Source organism: Pseudorasbora parva, chromosome 21, assembly GCF_024679245.1.
Source record: "Pseudorasbora parva isolate DD20220531a chromosome 21, ASM2467924v1, whole genome shotgun sequence".
NCBI classification, from domain to species: domain Eukaryota; kingdom Metazoa; phylum Chordata; class Actinopteri; order Cypriniformes; family Gobionidae; genus Pseudorasbora; species Pseudorasbora parva.
Genome location: NC_090192.1, coordinates 29,168,759 through 29,190,505, shown reverse-complemented (window position 1 = coordinate 29,190,505; position 21,747 = coordinate 29,168,759). Strand labels below are relative to the sequence as shown.

At 39.2% G+C, this 21,747-nt stretch overlaps 1 protein-coding gene across 4 annotated transcripts in view; it reads left to right on the top strand.

Annotated features, from left to right (window-relative positions):
• The window catches only part of vti1a (vesicle transport through interaction with t-SNAREs 1A), a 164,309-nt gene that overhangs the window by 105,180 nt on the left and 37,382 nt on the right, over positions 1-21,747 (top strand). For 2 of the 4 annotated variants that reach the window (XM_067430528.1, XM_067430527.1), the window contains one exon: positions 2,602-2,674. In XM_067430528.1, coding sequence (XP_067286629.1) covers positions 2,602-2,667 — 66 coding nt within the window. In that variant the 3' untranslated portion in view covers positions 2,668-2,674. The remainder of the gene's footprint in view (positions 1-2,601; positions 2,675-21,747) is intronic. The other 2 variants (XM_067430526.1, XM_067430525.1) reach the window with 1 other exon arrangement.

Sequence of the window (21,747 nt, the reverse complement as noted above, 5' to 3'; positions counted from 1 at the left end):
TTTTTTGTGGCATTTTTCTTTATATAGGTTTAGGCATGCGTGACTGTGAGTCTTTTAACTCTATTCAATGAAGTTCAGGCATTGAATCAAGCTACTGGGAATCATCTTACCAAGACCATTTACTAGTCTGTAATCAGACTCTGCTCTAGATCTGCTGTACTGGTAATCTCTTTTGTTGTGGGTCTTGTTTTGGGTTCCTAATTCACGGAGAGCTCCACCATGTGTTTTGGTATTGGCACAAGTTTGACCTGAGAGAGAAACAGAGAGGGATTTTGGGAAAAGCCGAGGAAGCTCTCATGGGACAGATCCATCCTTGAGAGAGACATCAGGCAGCTCTTGGGCTGTTGGTGGTGCCAGAACCCAAACCCGCCTTAAACCACATCTGTCCCTGAGCCTGCTCGCTAACGTACACACACACACATACACATGTCCCCGCTGACTGTGAGGACAGAGAAGGAGTCATGGTCATGTATCTGACGGCTGCCAGTGCTCTGGCTTTACTTCCATAGCAATGTCAGCATTCCTAAACACACACGCACACACTCCAGATGGATGGCTTTTACGTATGTATGCATCCTGCTACATGAGCCATATATTGAATATAAAACATATATGTCATGATTAATTTCAATTAGTTTCACTTAAGTTTATCTTCAGTTTTTTGTTTCCTTGGTTCTAGTTTTTGTGCCAGTCACTCGTTACCATGGATATTTATTTTTTTATCACAGCTGATCATTGAGTATTTAAATTCCTCATTTCTTTCTGTCTTGGTCTGGTATTGTTGGTGTTGAGTGGTTTGCTTTTGTTAACAAACCTTGTTACTATTTTAAACTCTTAACCTGCCTTCATCTTCTTCATCTTTGAACTTGAACGTGACAGTAGTTGAACATGACACATTTAAAAGAGAAAGAAAGTATAGCAACAAACTGTAAATAATGTACTGAATGAATGAAAGTTAATTTGATAGTTTCTCTCACTAAAGTCTATAGACATTCCAAAGCACTATTTGGACGGTAATTGTTTCTCATGGGGTCATAAGATATTTTGAACATTTACAGGGGCTAGTCTGTAATTATATTGCCATCCAAAATCCAGAATGTCAGTGTTTTTCTCCCACCACTCGCTTAAAAATCCCTTGACAAATTACCTACTGGTTTTTGACTAACACCATGGTCGTATGAATCCACATCAATGAGTTATCAATTAAAAATGAATTATTTAAAGGGATAGTCCCTCCCACCCTCTCATTTCTGTCAATGGGGTACGTGGGGTTGTGAGGGAGGATTTGTCAGGCGTGACTTTTTACTGCTCTGACTCGAAGTACTCTCAAAAGTGCTATTCCGCCATACATTGTAGTTCCATTTTAACCCGCTAAGAAAAGCGGCATGTTTTAATTGGCGTCACCATACTAGGTCGTTCAACTATTTGTGTAACTGTACTTAAATGGGGGAAGTGTGGAGATGTTTGGTCTCTTCTAACTTGATTTCTGTTTGCTACCTAATGAATGAACTGGACTAAACATAATGCTATCAGAATGTCACCGCACGTCAGAGCCAGAATAGATTTTTTCTAGACTAAGTTTTTTTCCGTCAAATAAAAATAGCAGGCCTACCTAAATCCACAGCTTGTCTGTTTTTTTTGTTTGGTTTGTTTTTTAAAGCTACACTGTGTGATATTTCCCCCCATCTAGCGGTGTTAACGGTTAAACAGTCAATATAACCACTGCCTTCCACCGTACAGTTCCTCGTTGCTGTAGTTTTAGATTCATTTTAAAGATGTAGCCTACACTTTTTAAACAAGAATTATATTTAATTTCGTCACTGTTCAAAGGAGAAAAACAGGTACTAAAGACGCCATTACAAAGTCCATCTCACTACAGTGGTTCTATAGTGATGTCCGATTTCAAAACACGTCTTCCTGAAGCTTTGTATCTTAATGATTCAGCATATCGATTCATGTTTCGGATCACATGTCAAACTGCTGAAATCATGTGACTTTAGCGATCCAAACCACTGATTCATAACGGTTCAAAGCTTTACATAGCAGTGTTTTGGCCATCACTACATAAGTCGTTATTTAATTGTTTTTTTTGCACATAAAAACTATTCTCAATGCTTCATAAAATTATTGTGGAGCCACTGTAGTGAGATGGGCTTTGTAACGACGTCTTTAGTGCCTTTTTTAGGTCTTGAGAGAGGAAATTACATTGTGGCCAATGGAGGCATTTCTGAGCCATCGGTTTTCAACAAAAATATCTTCATTTGTGTTCCGAAGATACAAAGGTCTTATGGGTGTCGAACGACATGAGGGTATTTAATGACATCATTTTAATTTTTGGGTGAACTAACCCTTTAAATTAAACGGACAATCATGCGAAGCGAGTAGTATGTTCCTAGAATCACACAACTCGCTCCTCCACTGTAAATAAATAGCCATCTGAATGCACAAGGTTTATCACTGAGGTGTCATGCAAATACTTTTTTTTAAATGTCCACATTAGAAACAATTTCCATCCGAATAAGGCTCAAGCCTCTTTTTATATCGCAAACATGACCTCTCTAAAGTGGACATTCTCTCTTTTTCTTTCTCTTCTTCTCCCAGCTGAGAGAGACGGACGCTAACTTGGGCAAGAGCTCGCGGATCCTGACCGGCATGCTGAGAAGGTAAGAGTAAGGTAGGGACAGTTTCTGATACCTTTCTGTGGATGTGTTTGACAGTGGCTCTATACCATCCACTGCATGAACACACTTATTGTTATGCACTGTGGTTGCATAGCATCAATCTAAACGGGCTTTTGAGTAATTAGTAATTCAATAAAATCCAATTACCCCAAACACTCCGCTCACTAGATTTCGTATTTAAACATAAAACATGAACCTCCATGGAATCAGCGTCTCTTGTTTTTTTACATTTCAAATCATTATAATGAGAGAAATTTCTGTATTTAAATGAAATACATGTCGAATTGTGAATTTAAATATGCAGGGTTCTCATAGAAAACTTTTTAAAATATTGCAAGTTCTGGCATCTACATGCACATTCCATGTGAGCATAGTCATGCAGTTGGGTTTTTTCAGCATTCATCTGCCCTAAAGCAGATCTAGTGGTCCTCCCACTATTTTGTCTCTATGTAGTATTGGCTTTAAACGGCAGAACTCATCATTCATATCAGCAGGCTGATGAGATATTGGCTTTTTTCCTTGTGTGGTAGATGTGAGATAACTGAAGCAATCCACAGCTTCTCTCTCTCTTTCTCGCTCTCTCTCTCTTCCACTTACTGTTGTTTTCTCCATCAGCCTCATATCTCTCTCCTTCACATACACGCTCAATTCAGTTGAACGTCTGTCACATCTCCGTTTTATAAAGTGCCTTTGCGCCCTTTCCTGAACCGTGACGGCAAGGTTTTGTTTCTTTTTTCTTTTTTTGATTAAGAGTAATATGTAAATGACACCAGCTAAATTTAAAACCCTGGGTCCAGGAAGGAAGTGCCAATTGAAATAGATGCTTCAGTGGTTGTAGACAATCAGGACGTGTGCGGCGAGCGAGAGGGAGAGGAGGAGGAGGGACAGAGAGAGAGAAAGATGCCGGGGATACAGACTGTAACCAATATTTCTGCATATGTCTCCATTTTGTCAAGTCTCATTAGAGGGGCCGCGGCCGCCCGGTGTCACAGAAGCTGTCCAGAAATCATTCATCATCCTCCTTTCCTTCCCACCTCCCTCTGTTTCTCTCTTATTCCATCCCGCCCCGCCACTAAGTAAATAACACGCACTTATTTCAATATTATCATATTAATGTTAAAGTTCAGCTGTCACCTAATGGGAAGACTAAATCAGACGTAGCATTTAAGCAATGTAGTGCTGCAGTGAGGCCGCCTCAAATCAGGATTTATGAGCTTTTTGCATGCGTGCCGTCTCCCTTCAGCCCTATGCCTTTCTGCATGAAGGCCCACCGCACCCCCAGTTCTTCCTGTCTGCCTAGAAAAGCTCTCTCTCTCTCTCTCTCTCTCTCTCTCTCTCTCTCTCTCTCTCTCTCTGTCTCTCTCTCTCTCTCTTACTCCCTCGCTCTCTCTCTCTTTTTCTCTCTTTCTTTTACTCTCACTTTTTCTCTGTATCGCTTGGAAAAGGAGCAAATAAAGTCTTCCCACATATTATATTTGCCTTGCATCTCAAAGCCATTTTTAACAAAATAGCAGCAAAGACAATTAATAGATGTTTTGGTTTACTGTTTGGTTTGGTTTACAGTTTTTTTTTTTTTTTTTTTTTTTTCCTGATCTGCTTTTCATCGTTATGAATTTTCCTGGCTTTCATTTAATTCCATGCTTGCTTAGCCTTTGGACATTTGATTAATAGCACAATATATTAAATATTACTACTACAGCTACGACATATTACTTTTTTTAAACCTGTGTGTGTGTGTGTGTGTGTGTGTGTGTATTGATCATGAAAATATATTAATTCATTTAGACAAATTATGAACATAATCTAAAAAATAATAATAATAAAAATGTAACATTTCCAATGCTTTTTTTCTTTTCTTTTTATTTGGGTTATCCATCAAGAACATTAACAACTATAAGGTTACTGGTTAAGAAAAAAGCTTTTGATAAGCAAGAACAAGTTAATTATGTAATAACACAATACTGTCCTACATTTTTAATTAGTCATTGAGGAAGGGGATAGAATGTTTTTGCAATGTCACTTTTGGATTTGTATTTTTCTTAAATGACTGTACAGTGTGATTGAATTCAATTCTTGCGCCAGGCAGAGATGTAAGGGTAATTTAAATGAAAGCGAGGTGAACTTGACTCCCTGGGGTGCTGCGTTACTTGATTATCTACGTTGGCCTTTGTACACACACTCACTTACTCCAGGTTGTGTTTTTCATGGTGAGGTTCACAGGCTCTCAGCAGTAAGTTGAGGACAGAGCATTAGCCCGCTGTGATAAATATTGTTGTAAGATGGAGACAGAGAGACCCGCGCCGCACCAGATGTTTACCCTGAGTGGAGAGCACTGTGTGGGTGAGGACGACTCCAAATATGTGTACTCTGTGATACTTCCGCTCCGAGGATGCTCCTGTTTTCATCCCAACTTTCCAGAGTTCAAAAAAAATCTGTTTATAATACACTGGTATCAAATAAGAGTTGCGTATCCCTAAAGGTTCCCTGAAGAGGGATTTAACAGTGACACAACTGTGATAGTCTGGTAATTCAGCCCTTAATCAAAGTAAACTCGCGTCATGATGGGCAAAGCAGTTTTACTCTCCCGGTCCTCTCGCTCTTTCTCTCCCTGAGCAGACTACTGAGCTGGGCCGTCTCGTGCTCCAGCTCGCTCTAAATTATTAATAGACAGCTTCAGAAACTCCTGAGGGTTTTAATTATATTGTCATGGTCATTCTCATCTCATTAACTTTTAATGGCGATGCCTGCTTAAAGAAATCATAATATTATTAAAGAATAATCATACCAATTAAAACATTTGCCTTGATGACGGATTGTTTAATACACAAAGTTACTGGATTCAGTCGAGCCTTCAAAGCAGCTTGGGAGGAGGGCTGAAGCATGCGTGAGCAATGTGACCTTGCACGAGAAGTTTTTATATTTGCAAAACTTACATTTGGTTGTGTATATATTAACAAGACTTGAAACTGAGAACAGATCCCTTCTGTTCCTGATGGTTTCTGTATTGATTTTTTTTAGAGAGATAGTCCACACACAAAAAAGAACATTCTGTCATCATTTACTCAGCCATATTTTGTTCCAAACCTGACTTTCTTTTGATGTATTAAAAAATATAGCCTTTTTGTTTGAAATTTGGACACCGTGTCCTTTAAAATATTTCCTTTTGTGCTCAACAGAAGAAAGAATAATATGCAGGTTTAGAATGGCATGAGGGTAAGTAAATTGTGAGGGAATATTAACTTTTAGGTGAACTTTCCTTTATAGGTCTGTTAAGATGATTTGACTAAACAACAGTGGCCCTTTATACCTGGCATTAACATGAATTTCTAATGCATTTTTGTTCTTTAACCAAAACTTATACCTCAGTTACAATGCCGTCTCCAGTGTGATCAGATTCCATTACACCTACTCATGCAAAATGCAATTTACATATTACATTAGAAATTGTGATGATTTCTTGCATTCCATTTTTCTTCAGCAAAGCAGAGAAAAAGTTTTAATGCACTCTTTTTAGGGAGAGAAATTAGAGAAACAACATTTCATAGTGTAATCCAGTGAAATAATTTGTTGATTAAATTGGATGAACAAGTTACAAGAGCTTAGCGTCTGTTTTCTTTTGTCATGATCTGATCACAGTGAATCTTCAACCTTTCTTCTATTTGTAGAAACAAACATGTTTGTAACAAACAGTTTTTACTTCCATTGTATTAAAAACAATATCATCTTGTATGTTCCACAGAAGAAATAAAGTTTTAATTCGTGAAACAACATGCGGTTGAGTACATGACGGCAGAATTTTCACTTTTGGGGGAACTATACCTTTAAAACGCATGCTAAGGGCAGCCATAAAGAGAGCCATTGTTTTGTTTTAGAATCTTAATTTTTTGTAAAGACAGAGCATTTCACCTCAAAATGGCTGCGATGGCATCCTTATGGCTTCAGAACTGGAGTATGGGCCTCCTGCTGATGCGGTCAGAGAGCGAGAAAGCAAGAGAAAGGGGGTAGTGTTGGGATCAGTGCCCAGCGCAGAGCTACTGCTCAGCCTTCCCGGCCTTCCACGGAGACCAGGGGCCTGATACCGCATGCAGGTGGTCGAGTCAGTCGCCAGGCAGATCAAAAAGTCAAACCCCTGGGTGGACCTCCCTTTGAAATGGGAATGGGGCAGACATATCAGACAGAAAACATAACCAAGCCCCGCACCGCAGAACAGCTCCATATTCATGGCCGAGCTTAGAGGAGCCAGGCCTCGATCTTCTGAAGGAGCCCACGGTACAGCTGGACACTGATTAAGACATCAGGTTCTCCACGTCTCTGGACGGGAACGAGCCCGCTTACTTTGGGTGTTGTGCGTTAATGCGCAAACAACAGGAGTGCCTCGCGTGATCCCCCCCCCCCCCACCCCCACACACGCACCTTTATAAAATATTCATATTCAGAACGCATTACTTGTGAAGCAGAGTAGCTCCGACTTTGTACATCCCGAACAGCTGTAACACTTCTCTGTCACTAAGCGCTCTGATCCCAGCAGCGATTAGATCAGTAGACGTGGTATTGTGAGAGGTGAGCCACACTGTCACCTCTCTCTCTTCCTTGATTTTCCTCTCCGTCTCCCTTTGTTTCGCCGTTTCGAGAGTCGTCATCGGCACGGCGTGATAGCAGACGAAGAGAAGGGGAGGGAGGGTGGCGGGAGAGCGAAAAAAGAAGAAGAAAAAACCCGAATGTGGCTGTATTCTGGTGTTTGCCAGTCCCATTAAACAGACATTTGCAAACAATGTCAAGAGGGAGGAGATCAAAGCGCAAACCCCAGAAAAGCGGGAGCTCTGATGTCCTGAAGATCTCCAAATTTAGACTTCCACCGTATTGGCTCCCAGTTCCTCTCCCAGCTTGGAATATTAACGACGTGCTATGTAGGTCATATAATTAATGTGATTCAGGAGCACCAGTGGGCTGTTGAGGGATGCAAATAGAAAGAGTCATGGGGGCCCTCTTGAAGTCTTGTTATGAAGTTGAACAAAAAGATTTGATATTATTTTTAATTGGAGCTGAAAGATATAACAAATTATAGTTCAGTGTGTGTTTTCCCTCTTCTTGCTCGCCTTTTATTCTTTTATTTATTTGGCTTCTCCCTCGTTCTGCAAAGCGAGGGGAAAAGCCTCGTTAAGATGCTGGAGCCGAGAGAGCAGGGTGGAGAAGTGACGGGGGCACGGCTCTCTTTCTCCCACACACTCTCTCCCATCCTCGCAAACAAACTCCTACACGCACTTCGCCGTATAGTTTTGTGCGAGTACGAAATTCTTTGACATCAAGGTCTGCTGTCAAAATCATAATGAACGACTGATATAGGTTGAAGGAAGAACAAAGATTGTTCAGAAGCGAAGTCGTAATTTCGCTCTGTCTAAATTTACCAACTCTTCAGGTGAGGTATTACTCTACAAACTAACCTTTATAATAATCCTGATATTTTCTTCTATAATCTTAAAGTCACGTGTTGAGAATCAAAAGGTGCTTAGTGCATCGGTTTTGCCGTTTTTTTTATTCTGTGATCAGTCATTTTCCCCTCCCCATTGAGTTTTTTTCAGTGCCATGAGATCTTGAACGAGCCAAAGTTCAAAATTTGGAGCAATTTCCATTAGCCCCTCCTCGTGGGCGCTCTTTTCCCAGCATTTCTCTGATTTCCGTTCTGAGCAGCTGTGGCGAACTCCATGTTCTACATTTGTCATCTACCAGAGTTGTGAATGTTGCCTTTGGAGATCTTGCTTCACCACCATAAATGTTGGTTTGGCTGATGCCATGAGAATGCTACCTGTCATAGTATTTGGTGGTACAGTCATGTGGGGTTGTCTTGGTTGCTAGACCTCTTAATTCCAGTAAAGATGGTAATGCAGCTGCATGCAATGACATTCAAGAGAATTATGTGCTTCCAGTTTTTTGGCAACAGTTCGGGGAGATCCCGTTTCTGCTCCACATGACCATGCCCCTGTGCGCAAATTGATGTCCGTAAAGAATTTATTTACTGAGTCTGGTGTGGAAGAACTTGACTAGCCTGCACAAAGACCAGATTTGAACCCCACTGAAAATGTTTTGAATGAATTAAAACTCCTGACCTCAATGCTCTTCTTTTCCCCCTCTTCATTTGGTTATAGAAAAGGTTAGCAAAACCACAATCACTTACAGTACGTTTGTATCCTTTATAATTTGCTTGTTCAGTGCCCCAGCTGAATTAAAGTGAAGTGGCATTGATGAGTGTGTGTATGCGTATCATGGAGCGTGGTGACGCGCATCTGCAAGATTTACTACTATAACTGAGTATCTTGTTTCTCTCCTGGTCACAGCTCTCGCTCAGGCCTTTTAGACGCTGGGGTGTTTTGTACCCTTCAGGAATGCTGTGTGTCAGGTTTATTTTGGACAGCAGATACTCTGAGCATCTTGTGTGTCACAACATTTCAGTTCAGATGTCTGGAGCTAACACAGTCTTAGCCAGTTTTAGTCAAATGGCACTGTACTCGGATGCAATGAAGTGCACACTGGATAACTGCAAACAGCTTTTTGGATCAATGTCCTTTAAAAAATATAATTATAAATGATTTTGTGTTTGTGTGTGTGTGCGTGCGTGCGTGTGTTTGTGTCTATATATCACTAAAACTGACTAAGACTGTTAGCTCCAGACACCTGAACCTCATCTCAAAAGTACAGTAATTATGGTAATATTATCACAACTGTTTTGATATATATATTTTTTAAAATGTAATGTATCCAGCAGCTGTTACTCCAGTATTTTGGTAAGATTGATCATTCTAAGGTAATATTCTGATTTGATGCTTAAGAAACATTTATCATCTAATATTGTTTTTACTGTTTTGGAGAAAACTGTGGTACATTTATTTGGAGTAGAAATAATTTGTAACATACATTTTATAGTAGTTTTTTCACAGATTAAGAACTAGTCTAAAATATTTGATTTAAAATACCATTCTACTGGAGTATTTATCAAACTTGTCATTGCATCAGTCGACCACTAATTGCCCTTACTGGTCACAATGTCAGTATCATGTGTCAGATTTATGTTTCCGTTTAAGACAAGTTTCATGGGAAGAGACTCTCTCTGCATGTTGTTTGTGTTATATTCGATAATGATTACTGATGGCTCCATAGTGTGTGTGTGTATTTGTGCTTATAACGTCAATGTGTAAAGCTGTAAAGTTTCATGAGCATCTAAATGAAGAGTGTGTGAATGTGTGAGTGTGTATGTGCAGCAGGCTGCCGGGAAGTTGACAGGCCTCTGGATAAACCCCTGTGGCACACACACACACCTCAGCCTCATTACCCACTGCTGAGAGCATCATGGGTAACAGTGACACTTAAACTGTGTCTCTCCCACTCCTATTAGTGTGTGCTGATTGCCTGCTTTGGAAAGCGCACACATGTTTGGGCTGCAAACAAACTCAGGACTGACATGTTATGTGATGAGATTTTACATTAGGGCTACATCGTTCTGAAAGAGAGAAATACATCTTTTCCATTATACTACAGGTAGCAGCATCTATTTAGCATCCATTATAGGGTAGGACATGATATAGGACAGAAATCAATCTTTTCTGGCCGAAGGACCCCTCACCCAGACTTTTGTATTGTCTAAATATTATTACAATTAATATAATATATTAAATGTTCTTAATGCAATTGCATACATTAAATGTACAGTGGTGCCCAGAATTATTAGAACATCTGACAGATCTGAAACATGATTCCATTTCATAATGTTAATGAAACATCCAGATGGTTGCAGTGAGCACAACAAATGTCAGATGAAGTGAGTTGGGCTTTTTTTTATCCACTTTTAACTATTTGGTATGTCCACCTTTTGCAGCCATTACAGCAGTACATATCTCTCTGGCAATATATTTCAGAGAACTTAAACATTAATGTTATCTCATCCCTTCTGCAACTGAAGCCAAAGGCTTTCCTTTAAATGGACAATAGATCTGTCCAGTTTGTGTGACACTGACAGTGAAATAGGCCTAGCTTGTTTTTTTTGTAAGAAATATTTCTTCTATGGTCAATAGAGCATAATCCTGACTGTAGATATTTTGTTAGTTTTATGGGTACTGTAATGGTCAAGTCAACAAAAACAACTGAAACCTCTTAAATATGCCAAGTGTTCTAATCATTTTGGCAACTACTGTATATTGATATTTTAATATGTATATGCATTACATTTTAAAATGTTAACATAAGTGATTAAATCGTGTTTCTTTTAACTATACATTGTAAAAACTGTTGTATTAAAAGTCATGTTAAAGTTACTACAATATAAAAATGTATATAATATAAAAAATATATATAATTTTATAACTGTATGTACATAATATATTAGTTCATAGACCCCCAGACATGAAAACCATGGGTTTATTAAGTAATAGTTCCATAATGGTTATGATCATTTTTTGTATGATGCTGTGGTGACTGAATGCTTTAGAACAATTGGTATTTTACCCTTGAAAAGATCCTGCCTTTTACATCTTTACGTCAGTCGATCTTTTCCACTTTTCCAATTATTAAACACTGTGGGGTCACTGTGTATGACATTGGAGTGACGGGCTTCTCCTCCTCTGTCGTTTCCGAACTCGTAAAGGTATCGCTCGTCAGGGTGTTAGCTGCGCTGTTCTGAGATCAGTGACTACGTCCCCCTTGAAGTGGCTGCAGTGTCATTCCAAGGGCAGTGTGGCGTTTGATCTGGTGTCAGGCGGCTGTCGCTGCACAGGGCCCTGTGATTGTCCTGCGGGGAAGGAGACAGACATCACCAACCTACCTTCAATGAAAACTTCCTCTGGAACTTTTTGATTGACAGTGGCATTCGTCATGACGAACAACTTTTTTGCCCTCTGTTGTGTTTTCTGTTCTAATACATAGTAAGAGTGTGCATATTTTCTGTCTGGTCTAGTGAAACTGAAACACTATGTGTGTGTGCTTTTCTCTATTGAGCTCACAGCAGACCCTTTCATTGTTTTTGAGGGAATTTAAGCATCCATCAAATATTTTTGAACAGTTAAAAAGCTGTTTGGCATTAATATACACATGCATAAAAATGCTGGGTTAAAACAACCCAAGTTGGGTTGAAAATGGACAAACCCAGAAATTGGGTTGTTTGAACCCAGTGATTGGACCCATTCAAGCAACCCAGTTTCTGGGCTTGTCCATTTTCAACCCAACTTTGGTTGTTTTAACCCAGCATTTTTTAGAGTCTGGTGTGTCATGCCATTTGCCTGGATCTCCGGATTTTCATGCCTATTGATGACATTCAATATATATCTCTATGTATTCCTTTAAAATGTCAAAAGGCCCATCATTGCAGCTATTGTAGTCAAATAGATTTTAAATGTGTAACACAACTAAAACAGTCACAATTTTGTAAAAAGAAATGTCTAATATATTTTTCTTTCTTGTGTTCAATTAGTTTGATATTTTTTAGATGTATTAAAAAATATTGTATTTAAAATAATTATACAGTTGTGTATATCACTTTAAATATTATTGGAAAAAAAAAATATATATATATATGGATGTATGTGTGTGTGCATATATGTATGTATGTGTAATATATATATATATATATATATATATATATATATATATATATATATATATATATATATAAATAAAACACACATACAATTTGATGGTTTAAATTGATTCGTGGAAAAGTCTTTGGTAAATTTTCTACTAATCAGACACACTATTTTAACAACAAATATAAATCTTAATAATATTCACAATGTTGCTTATGAATTCTGGTAAATTGGGCAACTTTTGTCATCTCCTTAGGATGAGTCAAATAAAAGGGCACCATTTCCTGAATTGACCCTATTATCTGGTCTCATATTTGTTGGTTATTTTGTCATAATTTTTTTTGAACAGGCACCATCTCCCGTTTTGCATCCCGTCTCACTCCCCTGGCACCACAGCATCCTGTGTGTGTATTGTTTTTGAAATGAACAGTAGGAAGATGTCAAGACAAAGATGAACAAGCTGGGCTAGTGACTCTTGAGTCTCCATGAGAAAACCGCATAGCAGCTACGTATGCATATACTTCATTTCATCTCTGCATAAGCTTTCAGACTTCTCTTTGTTTTTTTCGTTCACTCCCTCCCCCGACTTCCCTTACTGCTCCAATTAATGTGCTTGTGTTTAAATTAATAAGTGAATTGATAAAAATCTCAGTGTCAGTGGGTGACAGGTTTTGTGTGTGAATGTTTGTATGCGTGTGTTTTGTTTTGGAGAGAGCGAGAGAGCTCACGCTGAAGGCCCTGAGGCATGTAAGGACTTTATGGCTCACCTCATACGCTCATTAAGGCTGTTGTTCGGCTTTTGTTGCATAATTACCTAATGGCAGCTTTAAAAAAAGGCTTCACTGTCTTTGACTGACAGCATATTGCTCTCACGAGTTATCTTTGTCTCCAAAACCTTTCTTTTTTGTCTTCGTCAGAACTAACGCAAGGATGCTTTCAACATCTCGACGAGGCAGTGTGTTGACGGTGACTTGGAGTGTGTTTTTACAGCTGTACCAACTGTAATACTGATGTTCAGTTTGAATGACTTCTGAAGTTTGACGTCCCCTTAGTTATTTTGTACTGGCAGAAAAGTGCACTTGGGTCAGATGGTCTGTGGTAACAGTTTTCTTTTATTCTGCCCTGTGCTGATTTGTTGAAATACCTGAACTCAGGCATGTTTGACAATTTGATTTGGATGCTGATACAATCAGTTGTTTTCAGGACATTTCTAAAGCATTCTGACCTTTTCTCTGCACTTGAAAAGGAAGATCGTTGATGCTAAAGGAAGGCCGGGTGCATTCTAGGTAATGTGATGGTGCCAGATCTAGGTCATAGTTCCTCCTGGACTCATGAATGATACAACCTCTCTAAATGTCTCATTCATTGGAAGTTTTTTACCCTGCAAATTGTTCATGCATGACCACTGAAAAATGTCCTCCTAATACTATTGGATTATGAGGAAGTGGTCCACACAGACAAAAAAGCTTTATAGCACAGGCTGATTCACAGGAACTACAACGTTTTATTTGGTTTGTTTGCAGCGCACTTGGAAACATAACTTCTTTTTAAAAGTCATTTTTTTATATTCTCTTGCAGCCTTATAGGAAATATAATGCTAACATGATGACAATGTTCAAACACATTTTTTTGTGCAAAGTAACATAACTGACTTTTCCTTAATGGGCAGTTAATATTTATTTTGATATAAATATATAATTTTTGGGGGGTGTTTTCAAGGTGGACTGTACCTCTGTATGCGGGCTCAATCATAAAACGGTTTGGAAACTTTATCTTTGTTAAGCTTGATACACAGTAAGAATAACGCCTAAAGCCCCGTTTCCACCACAGGAACTTTACCCAGGAACTAGGAACTTTGGGTGGTACTTCGTGTGTTTAGACCGCAGGAACCAGGGTAAAATTGAAGTTCCGGGTAAATATTTCCCCCTCCAAACGGCCCTGCTCGCGAGGTAGTACTTTTTCAAAGTTCAGGAACTTTCGAGGGCGGGACTTGGGCGCTGAACATGCTGATTGGTTGAGCTCACGCAGTTCAACCGGCATTTTTAAAAGTCTTTTGCGAGGTTCGTTCTGCGTTCAGTAAATATCAGTCTTGCTCTCTGTCTGGTGGCGCGCGGTCGTCTCAGCCATCTCACGTTCAATGTCCGTAATAGCTGATAATAATATACATTGTCATTTTAAATCTAGCTTTACAAGCTTTCTGAATATGCTGCAGCTGCATGCTGCTGAATCTGCATATTAGTGCTCTTTTCTGTCGTTGTTAATTACCTCTTTAGTAAACCTATACATAACCAGCAAAAGCAGCAAAGCTTGAATCTCTTCCATACTCGTTATTCATTTTTTTTCACCATGTAAACGACCTGACCGATTACTTTTAAGTGTGTGTCCTTACATGACGTGACGGCGCGCGCCGCGCTCATGTTGACAAGAGAGGAAAGTACATTTTTCTGAGGGGTAAACTTTTTATTTCGTAAGTTATGAAGATAATGTTGGAGTAATGACACAGCGTATATTGCCCCGGGCAGTTTTTACTTTAACTGCGCCTGACAGAATTTTTTTTTTTCTGAGATGATTATTACACTTTACAACAAATAGCTATAAATAATACTGTATTAGTCCTGGTGGCCGTTAAGAGTTGCTATGGCTTCAGTTAACACACTCCAGCTGCTGGAGAAAACAGCGTTGACATTTTTGGTGCGGCAGACAAACTGCATGTGACAAAATGATTGCGATTGAAAGTCATCACATGTAAACACCAGATCGGTTTAGATAACGTCTCATGTAAACAGTTCACTAAATCTTTCAATCGGTACACTTAAAAATGATTACATGTCCTTCACTGATTTGGAGGAGCAGTCGCGCGCAGTCCTACATCACCGGACTAATTTGCCTAATCTTCTCGGAACTTTATCGCGGTCGAAACGCAGACAGCTGCAGGTCTGGGGGGGAGAAAAGTTCCTGTAAAAAAGTTCCTGGTACAAATTGTTCCGGGTAATTTTGGTGGAAACGGGGCTTAAGTTGCTCAATTTAACTTTTACACTTGTATGAAAGTCCCATCTTTTTGCTTTCTGCTTGTCTCAATGTGCTCTGAATGTGTACAGATCCTGAGTCAGTTGTAATTACAGGCGCCATATGCTGGCACAGGCTAATGACAGGTCTGTGGTCTGTTTGCTTTTGTTTGTTTGGAGTGCAGTGCTCCACAGTAGGGTATCTTCCCAGCTGGCAATGCGTGCTGGCCCTTGGCTGTACGTCTGGGTTGGAGAGGCGGCCGGTCCTGGTGCTACACCAGGCCTTATGCCAGCTGGAGCTCCTCAATCCACCGCTCTTCTCCTTTCTCCACTTTGTCAGCGGAGCTTGCTCGCTCGTTCTCAAGCTGGCAGCCTCCCCCGGCAACACCCACGTTTGTTTGCACCTCTAGGGTCAACAGCACCCTGTCGCTACCTGTCTTTCTGGATCGCACCTCTCTCCCAAAGCGGCGCCAACTCCCAAATTGAAAAATCTCTTTTGCAAGATGCTCCACAGGGATTTACTAAGTGCTTCTGTCTTTAATCCAGGTTATTTTGTGATTGGGTATTATTGACTTGATTTACTCAAGCTTGACTATAATGCAATATATGAACCCTATTTACTTTCTTAAAACGTGTTCCTTGCACGATACATTAGTGGAAATGTGTAATACTGTAACACAGTAAGAGTCAATTTTTTAGTTTATGCATTAGCTATCATATGAACTAACAATGAGTAACACATTTACATCATTTATTAACCTAGGTTCATGTTCCTTTGTAGATATTTTATTCAATATATTAATTTAATATTGGGAATTAACAATGAACCAAAGTAAATGGCAAATGTAAATATAATTCAATAATTTATATTTGACAAATGTATTTACAAATAATTTGTTCATAAACATGCATCTATATTAATAAATGTTGTTAAAATTGTTGAATGAACCATGAACCCTGATACATTAACTAATGTTAAAAACATTGAACTGTATTGTAAAGTGTTTTCACAAGCGTTCATAATCTTAGAATTATAATGACTTGCTGTTTTTCTGAAACAGTATTGTTATTTAAAAACTAATAACTATATTTTTGTTTTCATTCTTTGAACTAAAGCTGAAATAAAATATAAATATTAAATAAATAATGTAAACTTAAATCTTGTATAACAATTGGCAATGTTGCCTTGACAATGAACTGAAATCAATTTTGAATTGAAAGACTAAAATTACTAAAACCGAAATGGAAAAACTAAGCACATAAAATTATTACAACTAATAATGAAAAAAAGAAGAATGGTGTTCTTGTATGGAACATCCTCATTTCAAGATTCAGTCAGTTCTCAGTGGTTAAAATTCTGCATGTTAAATTATGGAAACAAACTGGGTTTGAAAAGAGACATTGACATTTTGTGGAGCAAAAATGTAAGTTTTGTATTGACTTGGACAATGACAGAAATACATTTTTCTAATTTTCTCTGCATATAGTGTGAGAATGAGTGTGAAAGTTGTAAGCTTCATTTGAGTTTTCACTTGTATAACGGTTGTAATGACTAGAGTAAGAGCTGGATTGGACACTGACATTTTGTTGACAGTAAGTGAGGTCATACAAACATTCTGTTCCATCCTCTCTTAGATCCAGAGGCTAAGTGTAATTATGTTGACATGGCCAGTGACACGCACGCTCACACATTCTCGAAGGAATGGGCTTCATTCACAAGAGCTCTGTAATTAAATATCCTACCCAATTCAGGTGCCAGCATCACTCTCCCTCTCTCTCTCTCTCTCTTTCAAATCATCCGTGGCCTTAGAGCTGTGTGTGTGTATGTGCGCGCGCACGTACGCGCACACGACTGGATATACTTGTGATTGCCAAAATGTCCTTACCTATAGTGAAACATTATGACAACCGACTAGTGAGGACATTTTACTGATACTTAGTCAAAAAGGCATATCAATTGGTCAAAACTTTTTTTGTTGTTGTTCAGCTTAGCATTTATGTGATGGTTAGTTTTAGGGGTATGGGTTGAGTTAGGCGATAGAAAATATCATTAACCTGATAATCTGAATAACCTAACATCACTAGAAGACACTACAGTTTATACAGTATAAAAAGTATTACTTTTATGGAGAGTCCCCACAAAGATAGCAAACCGTGTGTGTGTGTTGTTATGGGGTACATTATGGGCTGAGTTGAAATTTTTGTTTGTTCACATGCATATTATCCATCCAGAAGTTCTCTAGTGACCCGGTCAGTCCGTTTGTGTATTTCACTGTTTGTTTGGTTACGATGATGCTTCCTGTCTGCTCGCCAGTGCTCAGGAAGAGTCAGCAGTGATGGCGCCAGGGCTAACGTTGTCAAGACTTTATGAGGAGGTTGTCAGGACTTCAGCCCCATTGGCCTGGCAGGCTCATGTCACTTTCCCAGCCTATTTGCTGATGGGGTTCAAATCCCAAACCTCAGCTGACCTGAGTACATACCTGCTCATCACACACATGTGAGCGCGCACTTTCCGGAGACATTTTTGCGATGTTGCCAGACTGTTTGCTTGCTTGAATGGCAGACACACAGAGGTTCTGTGCCTGCATTTTAAGCCAACCTCGCTGGCAGATTTAAGCTTTATTTAATAAGATGTGGATGCGTAAAGTCCTGTCTAAAAACTGCCCTGTGGTCAAGCATTTTAAGCTTCACATAAACCATCTTAAACACTGCTTTCCTTTCACAAATCTTTCATTATAGCTTTTGGTAGCGCATGAAGCAGAGCAAATGCAAAGCATCCAGAGAACAAAGAGTGTAATGTGAGTATCTAAAGCCTGAGACATTTTGTCCTGCCTTAACGTTCTGTCACATCAGTCAAATCAGAATAGATCCTATTTACTTTCTAACTACATGTTCCTCCATCCATCCATGGGGTCAGTCCCTCTGTCCATCCATCCATCCATCCATCCATCCATCCACTGTATCGTTCTGTTATCTATTGTTTTATCTAATCTGTCTGCCTGTTGTTCTGTCTTGTATTCTGACTTAAATTATTCATGTTTTCTTTCTATCGTTATGTCTATCCTTAAGGCCTGTACTATTTCTCTTTAAATATTAATCTTAAAGTCCCCCTTTTATGCTTTTTTAGATATTACCTTTCATGTTGTGTTTATCAAAGTTTCAAAGATCACTGTACACAATACATGTAGTTATTGTCTCCCAAAAGAAAGAACCGATCTGCCTGAAACAAGTCATCAGTAATTCTTGGACCTACCAGTAATTCTTGGACCTTCACGGACCTGCATAGGTTTGTTACAGATTTGCCTAATTCCATCCTATGGTCTTCACTGGCTGACTGTGACCTGCCCTTAAACACTGTAGTTGTAGATGAGGCTTGGTTCGTGTTGTCGAAATGGCGGTTTTCTGCACTGCAAAAGCAAATCTGCACGCGCTTCCAAAGGATGAGGATTTGGGCTCCAATTGATATGGTTAAACCAATACTAACGTTACTGTTTATATCACTGTGTATATAAACACTGAGGATACCTCCAGAGCTGAAATTCAGATATAGTATTATATAGAATTTATGCTCTTTTTAAAACTAATTTGTTTGATTAAAAAGTCTTAACATGAGTATTTGTGTATAATATGTTTGTAATATTGTAGTCTTCAGGCATCATGCACTTCTTGGGCATACTGTGTTCCTTCGGCTTATTTTGCTTTCACTGTGTGCTTTTCTTATAGTGCTTGAGTGTGTGAATTGTTTTTTTTCCTTCACACTAGATGCCCTAGCCTTGGACTCCTATCCAGAGGGTGAGAGCAGCACACATTGTCTCCTGCCAGTAAATCAATCGATGGATGGAGTGTTAGCATGCTCCTTTCACCTCCCTTCACTCTGGCCACCTCACTGTAGTTCTAACACTGCAAGTGCTGACCCATCTTATCAGCGCCAATCACCGCCTCTGTTTATTCATTTATTCACTCTATGCAATTTTGCCCTCCTGTTTTCCCGCAATGGTATATTGTAACAGGAACCCTCAAGGTTCCTATTCACATCATTCCTTCGCTCTCGAGTCGTTTTCTTTCTTGTCGTTGTGTCTTCCGTTGTTTTGTTTAGTTGTAGCTTCTTTGTGAGGTTTATCTTTCTGGGGCCAGGGTCTCTCCTCACTTGAATAGCCTCGCTCTAGCTGTGCCTGGATGATGAGCAGGCCAGGGCTATGTCGCTGAGTTGTGCTGTATTGTGGGTCCTCTGAACGGGGTCTTTGTGATGACCCTTCCTCACAGACCAGTACAAAGACAGCAGTGAGGACTGGTCCACTGCAAGCCCGCGACAGTGAGAGACTCCCAGACCAGGACATAATGACCAAAGATGCGTGTGCCATTGTTTTGCATCTTCAGTCCATCCTGAGAGTAATGCTCTGATATACAAATATGCATCACTCCTTTTGTTTTGTTTTTTGGACTTTTGTTGTGAGGTCATCTATAGTGCTGTGATAATGAGGAAATTACACAGAAGTGAAAACTGTGGTAGTGAAGTGAATCCTAAGGGTCTTTTTTATGGCCTTCCTTTCAAAGAAATGGATGACACAACCCATATGGAGATTAACCTTTATGCTCATAAGTCATTCAGCATTTAATCTGTGGTCATTATCCTTCAACAGTTTTCAAACTCCTTTTTTTATACTTAAATCTTTTTTCCTTATTTCTTCTGACTATTCTGCTCTGGTCTGCACACAAAATTTACACTGGGGCTTTCCAATGCCACCTCACTCTGGACTGTTATATTTTGTTGGCCCCTAGCAATATTATTGCTTACATGAGGCTGCAGGCTGTGGTAACAAATGTGTGTTCTGCTAAAGGGCCAAAAGACCAGACTGAAAGTTTGATACCCATGGTCAAACCCTCAGCCTCGCACTTTCACGCTACTCTTTTACAACTGTTTTTTGTATTATTATTATTTAATTTAGGAAATGTTTTTATTAAAAGCTATAATTCAAATAAGAAACATCAAAAGCAATTTGTCATGCACACATATTTTTCTGTATAGTTTTTAGTTGTTTATTTTTTAACCAGTGTTTTCGGTTCATTTTTTGCTATTCTAATCTTAGGCGACTGGAACAGAAAGAGGTTAAGGCCTGGGACACACTGCAAGCGTGCCGTGAGTGTCTCTGCTGCGTGGCATGTCCGTTTTTATTTCGGCTCCCATGTTAACCGGTTAGAGCTTGCATACTGCCTGCGTCACATAGAAAAACGTGTGAATGCTTCAAATAGAAGAGACGCCTATTTTTCACGCGACACTCTAGCGTGTTGGAAGCGTTTCTAGGCAAAATAGCATAGGAAAAGATGTTTATATGCCATTTTGACACAAATACATATTAATAAATGACATTTTCATGTTTGAAAGTCTGTAGGTTAACATAAATGCAGATATAGGCCTACTTGTAATAATAAAAAACAACATAGTTATCGATTTTGAAATATTAAACCTGTCAATACAGAACAAAATATTCTGTAGCCTATTTTGCCGTCAATACCATATATATGTATGGTCAATAGGCTACTGCCGACATTGTCTTTGCTGTATCAATAGGCAATATATTTATGTTTAACATGAATTATAGGGCTTCCCTGTACATAAATAGCAGCAGCAGCGCCACGTCAGACACGCTTCTGGTGTGCAAAGACAGAGAAAATGCCAGGCAGACGCCCCGCGGCTGACATGTAGCAGAGACGCCACACTCACATCATGCTTGCAGTGTGTCTCCGGCCGGAGAATTTTTTTTTATTGCAATACTCTTTCTTTATTTTACTTAAAAGACTTGAAAACCCTTGCTTAAACTTAAAACTTTACTTTAAAAAAAAGCCTTGTACACATTCCTAGTGTATTGTGTGTCTATATATATATATATATATATATATATATATATATATATATATATATATATATATATATATATATATATAATATAAATATACTGTATTTCCTCAAATAAAAGCCTGTAGTCAATTAAACGCCGGGCCTCTGATAGTGGCCGGGGGCGTGGTCAGCACGAACAAATAAAGGCCGGGGGAAATGAGTGAAATGAGTGGATAATCTCCTAAATGCAGTTAATTTAATGCGAAACCATCCTGATGCCACGCGTGCCAATGCGAGTCATGCCAGTGCGACACACACTAATCCTGGTATCTTCTATAGTTAACCTAAAAACTTTACAGGGATTGCTTTGTAAATTAAATTGAGAATATAACGGATGCATGTGCCATTTTAAATAGGCTACTGTAGTCTATGAGAGATGCGACGTCTGTGAAAATGCCGTGTCAGGCAGGCTACAGATATTGATCTTCACAATGCGTGCGCCTCAGTCTGCTCCGTCAGTAGTCAGGGCACTGATCAGGGAGTGAAGCCCATTGACTTACCAGTATGTCCTGATCAGTGCCCTGACTTTTGAACTAGGGAGCTGATTAAGACGCACCTAATATTAAAGGGTGTCGCACCCAAGCCTCGAATCTCAGCTC